Source organism: Phalaenopsis equestris, unplaced genomic scaffold (genome assembly GCF_001263595.1).
Source record: "Phalaenopsis equestris unplaced genomic scaffold, ASM126359v1 Scaffold000562, whole genome shotgun sequence".
Lineage (NCBI taxonomy): Eukaryota > Viridiplantae > Streptophyta > Magnoliopsida > Asparagales > Orchidaceae > Phalaenopsis > Phalaenopsis equestris.
Window position 1 is genome coordinate 261,965 of NW_018165002.1, and position 7,026 is coordinate 268,990.

Consider the following 7,026-nt stretch of genomic DNA (forward strand, 5'->3'; position numbering starts at 1 on the left):
ATATATAGTGTGTGTGTGTGTGTGTGTGTGATGTGTGTGTGCCGCGTACTCAGTTAAGTTGGTTGAACATCTGCTTGTCAACTGTAAGTCTCCTCTGGTCTGGGATTCAATTTCTCCCGAGTGTGAGAGTGTACTCGAATTATAAGCGCATGAGCGATGACATATATATCGCACTCGAATTAATTATATACTAATGCCATATGTCAAATGACCCAAATAATCATTTTAGCCCAAAGAAAAAGAGAAATATTGGCAATAACCAAAGAAGAAGAAATTCACTTGCAACAAGCTCACTCCACCCAAATTTTTTTTTTTAAATAAAACCACTACAAATTAACCAACTGTTTGATGAAATTCCTCAACGACCACAACCACTTCTCATTCTACACACACTTTCATAATTTCATTTCCCTCCATTTCTCCCTTCCTTTTCTTACACGAACCATCTCCAACGTCACCATAAGTACAGCATCCCCAAAGCTCCAACATCACCATCTTCTCTCCCAAAAACATGGCTTTCCCCTTTGCATTTTCAGCCATAGCCATTGCCCTCGCCATCATAGCTCCCACTGCCATTTCCGCTCAGACGAAGCTGGTCACCTTCGTGTTCGGCGACTCCCTCACCGACGTCGGCAACAACAACTTTCTCCCTCTTTCCTTGGCAAAGTCGAACTACCCGTGGTACGGAATCGACTACCTCCCACGGGTTCCAACCGGAAGGTTCACGAACGGCCGAACCATCGGTGACATTATATGTAATTCTCATTGATAAATCTCGTAAATTTATATCCTTTCTCTCATGCATCATATTGTGATTGTGTTGTGTTGTGCTGTGTTGTATGAATGAAGCTGCTAAGCTCGGCATTGAGCCGCCGCCGCCATACCTTTCATTGTCGTTGGACGACGACGAAATCCTTCATGGCGTGAATTATGCATCAGGAGGAGCTGGAATTCTCAATGAAACAGGAATATATTTTGTGAGTACAACAAAAAAAAAAAAAATCAAATTTGCAAGCACATCACTCAATTATCATGCATTTACAAAGCTAACTCCTAAACTTTGCATTTTGTACTTAAATCAGATAAAAAAAAAGTACTATCATTTTACTTTTAAAATGTGAAATTTATCTTTTTCATGTAGATGTTTGTGTTATATAAGTAAATATGGAGGAATTGAGGGGTATGTATATAAATTTTTACCACATAATAGAAAAAGTATTACATCAGTACGCACGCACGTAGAGTATCGTGCGAGCTAATGAAATCATGCCACGACACCCCGCGTGAAAGAGAAAAAAACGGCGCAGTAACACGAGGAATATTACCTTTTGTGTTATTCATGTGTTATTGTGTGTTATTCATGTGTTATTGTATCATGAGAATATTCCTGATGTTATAATAACACAATAACACATGAATAACACACAATAACACATGAATAATACGGGGGAGAATATTCACCCGTGTTACTGCGCCGTTTTTTTCTCTGTCAGGAATATTCCCCATGTTATTCAGGTGTTATTGTGTGTTATTCATGTGTTATTGTATCCTGAGAATATTCTTGGTGTTACAATAACACAATAACACATCAATAATACATGAATAACACGCAACAACACATGAATAACACACAATAACACATGAATAATACAACGGGAATATTCCCCATGTTACTGCGCCGTTTTTTTTCCCTGTCGCGCTGGGTATCGTGGCGTGATTTCATTGGCTACGCACGTTACTTCTACATGCGTAGTACTGAAGTAATATTTTTTCCATATAATAAGCATCAGAAGGTTGTTTTTATAATTGATTTTATTATGTGGGTGCAGGTTGAGAAACTATCATTTGATGATCAAATTACATGCTTTCAGAAGACGGCAGAAGCTATCAGGAAAAAAATTGGAAATGTGGCCTCCAAGAAGCTGCTGAATGAGGCTGTGTACTTCATTGGATTGGGTATTATTCTTTTCTTTTTCTATTTTTTTAATTAAATTATATATTTATTGGCTTAATTTTTGATTTATTTCAATTAAAATTTACTTATTTAATAATAATAATAATATTATTATTATTAAATTTTACTTTTGCAGGAAGCAACGACTATGTAAATAATTTTTTACAGCCATTCTTAGTAGATGCTCACATTTATACTTATGATCAGTTTCTCAGCCTTCTGATTTCTACATTGGATGGTCAATTAAAGGTTAGCATCTCATTAAAAATCAACTCATTTTTATAAATATGCCATTGAATTCTTATGTAATTACATATCTAATGCCTAAACTTCAATTTTTACATATATGTGCGACCTTATCTCTGCATGAAAAGGTATATTTTACATTTTTATTTTTAAAATAATCATATTTTTTATATGATACAGAAGATTTGGGTGGTATAAGCATAAAAAAAAAAGTTAAAATTGATGATTAAGGGCCCGTTTCGGGTAGCTTATTTGGTGCGGTGACTTTTTTAAAACACACCAAGTATGTTTGGGTAAACTGTGTGAAATGCTGAAAATAGTGTTTTTGAAATGCTGAAAACAGTGTTTTCACACTGCACCTATATAGGTGCGGGCGGTGATAACTTTTTGGATGTGGTCTGACTTTTCCAAAAAGAATAAAAATTTATAATAGTCATCACACATAGCATATCAGCAGATTATTCGATAAGCTGCAGCTGCCCCAAACAGACCCTAAGGGTGTGTTTGGGTCTGCTCCTGCTCATTCAGATAAGTTGCGTATCTGAAAACGTGGACTGCGCAGTTTGATCCCTGTTTCTCATTTCGTGTAAAAAAATCAACTGCATTTTCTGATAAGTTGCTCAAACACAATTTTCATGATTGTTTATTTATGTTGAGAAGAGGCTCTACTCGTTGGGAGCAAGGAGAGTGGTGTTTGATGGCTTGGGTCCCATGGGATGCATTCCATCACAGAGAATACATGCGCCTGATGGAGGATGCTTAGAGCTGCTGAACAAATGGGCACTTCATTTCAACACACGTGTGAAGAGTTTGCTCACGTACCACAACTATCAGCTGCCCGGCGCTCTGTTCTCCTTTTCTGATAATTACAACATCGTCCTGGATCTCATCCAGAACCCACAGAAATATGGTGAATTTTATAAATTTAGATTTACATTTTCTATTATTTTTTATTCTATCTAAATCTTACAATATATATATAGATGGTATATGTATATAAGAAATAAAATATAGGTGTTACTTGTTGGATATGCATGTACTTAAGATTTGTGATATAAGCTCCTGTCTAGGGGTGTAAACAAACAGAACAGGAACAAACAGAGCTTGTGTTTATGTTCGGTTCGTTTGAAATTTAGTTTGTTTGAAATAAACTCGTGTTCGAAATTGTTCGTCAAGTCATTGTTCGTGTTCATTTCTTAACGAACGAGTCGAACACGACCCGAACACGAGTTGTTCGCGAATGACGAGACAGTTTGACATCCCTAATATTAATATGTATAAATAATTTATTATATTAATTATATAATTTATATTATATAAATATGTAATATCTATATTAGTATATTACTAATATAGTATATTAATATATTATTATTATTAATTTATTAAATATTATAATTTATAAATTTAATTTTTTTAAAATATCATAAATTTTTATATATAATTATTTTAAATTATTTTATATTTCAAAAAATAACATTCGAACACGACCGAACGCATCAGTGTTAGTGTTTGGTTTGTTTAACTAACCGATCGAAAAAAATTTGTTCACGTTCATCTCGCTTACTTATGAACGAATCGAACACAAATTCCTTGACAAACAGAACACGACCTGTTCGCGAACAATGAGCTTTTTTTACAGCACTACTCGTGTCATAAAAAAACAAATAGTTATCAATTAATTAGGAATAATTACATAAAGACCATAAGAAACATTGATATTTATAAATTAATCACTCGTGTAATCTTTTACCGATATATTTTTTACACGTGTCATAATCAAATCATTGAGAATTTGATAAAAATGAGAAATAATTATTGGAGTTTTATGCGCAGGATTTAAGATCTCAACAACATCTTGCTGCAACGTGGACACGACCGTCGGAGGGCTTTGTCTGCCGAATTCAAAGCTCTGTGATAATCGCCATGAATATGTGTTCTGGGACGCATATCATCCAACCGATGCAGCCAATCAAGTCATTGCAGATCTTCTCTTTGCCAGTCCTTCCTTCAATCAGTCTTCTGCGTTATCTTTTCTTCAGCACTAGTTTGTCTCGGAGATGGCTGTCCAGCTTTGTGAGAGGAATATTTTGTTTTATATGGAGGAGGATTATATGCACAAGAGTTACATATATATTTATAGTATTTTGTCATTCAAATCGTATGATGTTGTTCTTTATGTGTTTAGAATTTTGGACATGTGAAACATGATTAGATTTATAAAAGTGTGATGCATATGTAGATTAGACATCAAATTTAGAGTTTTAATCGGATGTGAGAGTGGCCAGATGGTTGGACATTTTCTCCTGCACTGAATTAAGTCCTATACTCAAAGCTTACCGACCTCAGAATTGAGCTTTAAATGTATAATTTTGTTATTAAATTGTTGAGACTTCAGAATTGAACCTACAGTTGATTGACCTTTTTTTCTGAAAAGGAATGGTCGGAGGCTATTATACGAGCCCCGGTAGTCTCTCATGAGCCTAAAAATTCAAACACCATATCCTAGACTCGAGGGGATTCGAACCCCAGACCAGAAAAGACTTACAACTGACAAACAGATGCCCGACCAACCGATCTGAGTAAGCGGCACAACAGTTGACTGACCATAATGCAACCAATTCCCACGAATTTACCCAACACCTAAACTTTACTTTTTTTACAATTATATCCCCCAAAATATTTCATAACACAACATGTGAATTACATGTTTTCATGCATATGCAAGGTGGCATAAACATGAAATTCAAAGTGAATAAGTTAAAGATGTAAATACATAGGAATTGAGTGGCATGAACATAAACCTTTCATAATTTAATAAACCAAGTTATAAAATGAAGAAACTCTTACATTTAATAACAAAGATGTTCTAAAAACTAAAAATGACAAACTTTCAACATGTTTTTGCAAATTTGGACTAGAGAATAAAAGGCAGAAGAAGGAAAGGCTGCACTACATTAAAGCCAATATGGCCACAGAAACTAATCCTCCAGCCAAAATTGGAAGACCCACTCTCACTGCGCTATTTTCATTGCTAGAACTGCTTGGAGATGAGCCTGAAAAAACAAAAATAAATAAATAAATAAATAAATAAATAATTAAGTTTAAAATTATTTATTTTTACTATTATCATAATTGCACAAAATATTTTTAATTCTTCATTATGTAACCTTAAAAAATGACAAATATGACCCTATAAATTAAAATAAAATAATTTAATTTACTGTTTGAAGGAGGTGAAGGTTTTGCTGGTGTTGCAGCAGAGGATTCGGGTCCATCTGTAAATAAACAGAAAATTAAAAATTATAAAACTATCCAAAAAATAACATATTTTAAGCAAAACATAGAAAATAAGAAAACATATATTTTAATGTGGAGAAATTTGCAATTTTGAAGATGATATATGTAAATAACTAGAAAGAATTATAGGCATTTACATACCTTGTGAAGTAGGCGAAGAGTTCGGTGGCGTTGCACGCCATGGTGCGGGTACATCTGCATGGACAAATTTAAAAATTACAAAAATAATTTAATATATATATATATATATATAATTTGAAGTTTTGGTGTTTTGCAACATAATTTAAAGAACATTTACTCATTAATTTAGCATAAAAATATTAAATCTACCGTATTTTTCGCCTTTCCTTCTCATACTCTTGACTTTTTTACGATGTAAATCTAAATTTAATAAAAAGATAGTGAAATCCTTCTTATCATCGTGCGCCAATCCATCTCTTTCGATCAAATTTTAAATTTGAGCTAAAGAAAGAAGATGAAGAAAAACATACCTCCGCTGCCGCCGCCGCCATTGCAACTGTCGAAATCCGGTACATAACCACCGCAGCTTCGTGGAATCATCAGCGCTTCGTCCCGCGTTAGATTGAGAGCCATCAAAATAGGTTCGCTGTAGAAGACGGCGCAGAGACATGCGGCCTCCTTCTGTATTGCGCTCAGCAGTGGCAAACAGCAATGCGACGGCGGCGGCTCCAGTTCGTGCACGTACGGATGGCAAGGCAGCAGCTCCTTCACGCAGGGCAAATAAGCCAAGTCTTCATCTCCGGCGATCGCCGGAGAGAAAGAAGAGGGAGCGAGAGAGATGATGAGGAGAATTGGGAAGAAGTGAATGGAAGCCATGGCTGTTGCTCTAGTGGAGGGAAACGGTTTTGAACGCGCGAAATTAGTTAACGGTACATTTTCTTTATTCAATTGGACGAATATAGCCATGAAAAGGTTTGGCGGAATTACAAACGGCGGGGGAAGTGGGAGGGTGTTTTGGTAAAAAGGATGTGGGTTAGGACGTGGGTGGTTATTAATTGAATAAATTTTGAACTATTATTAAGATTAGAAAGAGAATTATGATGATAATTGGTAGAAATATATATATCTTGATACACTCAAAAAATAAAAATATATCTAAAGTTTTTATGAAGTGTGCTCATAGGACCAAAAAGGAGAGCATGCAATTAATTACAAATATTAAGTCATAGTTTGGTCAATTTAATTAATTAGTGTTTAAGATATTAAGGTTAAAACTAATGAATGTATCATTTAGCCAAAGGAGTTTTGAAGGAAATAATTATCATTAATAAAAATAATAATTATATAAGGAAGTCATAACAAGGGGACTAAATAAGATAGTAGATAGAGAGGGCTAAGGTCTAGTCGTATGACATTTCTCATTCAGATGCATTATATAACATAAGGAATTTGGAGAGATCTCTAGTGTAACAAGTGCACTTAAGAAAAAAAAATTTGCACTCGAATTAATATAATTAAGGAGTTGTAAAAGGTATTCTTTCGATCCTTACACACCCACCACTAAA

At 34.6% G+C, this 7,026-nt stretch overlaps 2 protein-coding genes across 2 annotated transcripts; one reads left to right on the forward strand and one right to left on the reverse strand.

Annotated features, from left to right (window-relative positions):
* Positions 1–508: 508 nt before the first annotated feature.
* LOC110029328 (GDSL esterase/lipase At5g37690) lies at positions 509–4,452 on the forward strand. The gene is made up of 6 exons (XM_020731570.1): positions 509–755; positions 850–977; positions 1,830–1,956; positions 2,091–2,203; positions 2,861–3,110; positions 4,037–4,452. Exons 1-6 carry the CDS (start codon positions 512–514, stop codon positions 4,246–4,248), a joined length of 1,074 nt encoding a protein of 357 aa, XP_020587229.1. The 5' UTR covers positions 509–511; the 3' UTR covers positions 4,249–4,452.
* A 545-nt stretch (positions 4,453–4,997) lies between these two features.
* On the reverse strand, positions 4,998–6,350 carry LOC110029331 (lipid transfer-like protein VAS). Its single transcript, XM_020731573.1, has 4 exons — positions 5,992–6,350; positions 5,642–5,695; positions 5,425–5,478; positions 4,998–5,256 (listed from the first exon to the last, which is right to left on the reverse strand). Exons 1-4 carry the CDS (start codon positions 6,335–6,337, stop codon positions 5,153–5,155), a joined length of 558 nt encoding a protein of 185 aa, XP_020587232.1. The 5' UTR covers positions 6,338–6,350; the 3' UTR covers positions 4,998–5,152.
* Positions 6,351–7,026: the final 676 nt, after the last annotated feature.

What these genes read in the sequence shown, in the direction of transcription:
- LOC110029328 (XM_020731570.1), top strand. Translation starts at nt 512, where the DNA reads ATGGCTTTCCCCTTTGCATTTTCAGCCATAGCCATTGCCCTCGCCATC. An exon ending in AACCATCGGTGACATTATAT is followed by an intron (nt 756 to 849) that starts GTAATTCTCATT and finishes GTATGAATGAAG; the next exon opens with CTGCTAAGCTCGGCATTGAG. An exon ending in TGTGTACTTCATTGGATTGG is followed by an intron (nt 1,957 to 2,090) that starts GTATTATTCTTT and finishes TTACTTTTGCAG; the next exon opens with GAAGCAACGACTATGTAAAT.
- LOC110029331 (XM_020731573.1), bottom strand. Translation starts at nt 6,337, where the DNA reads ATGGCTTCCATTCACTTCTTCCCAATTCTCCTCATCATCTCTCTCGCT. An exon ending in TGGCGGCGGCGGCAGCGGAG is followed by an intron (nt 5,696 to 5,991) that starts GTATGTTTTTCT and finishes TTGTCCATGCAG; the next exon opens with ATGTACCCGCACCATGGCGT. An exon ending in CTCTTCGCCTACTTCACAAG is followed by an intron (nt 5,479 to 5,641) that starts GTATGTAAATGC and finishes GTTTATTTACAG; the next exon opens with ATGGACCCGAATCCTCTGCT.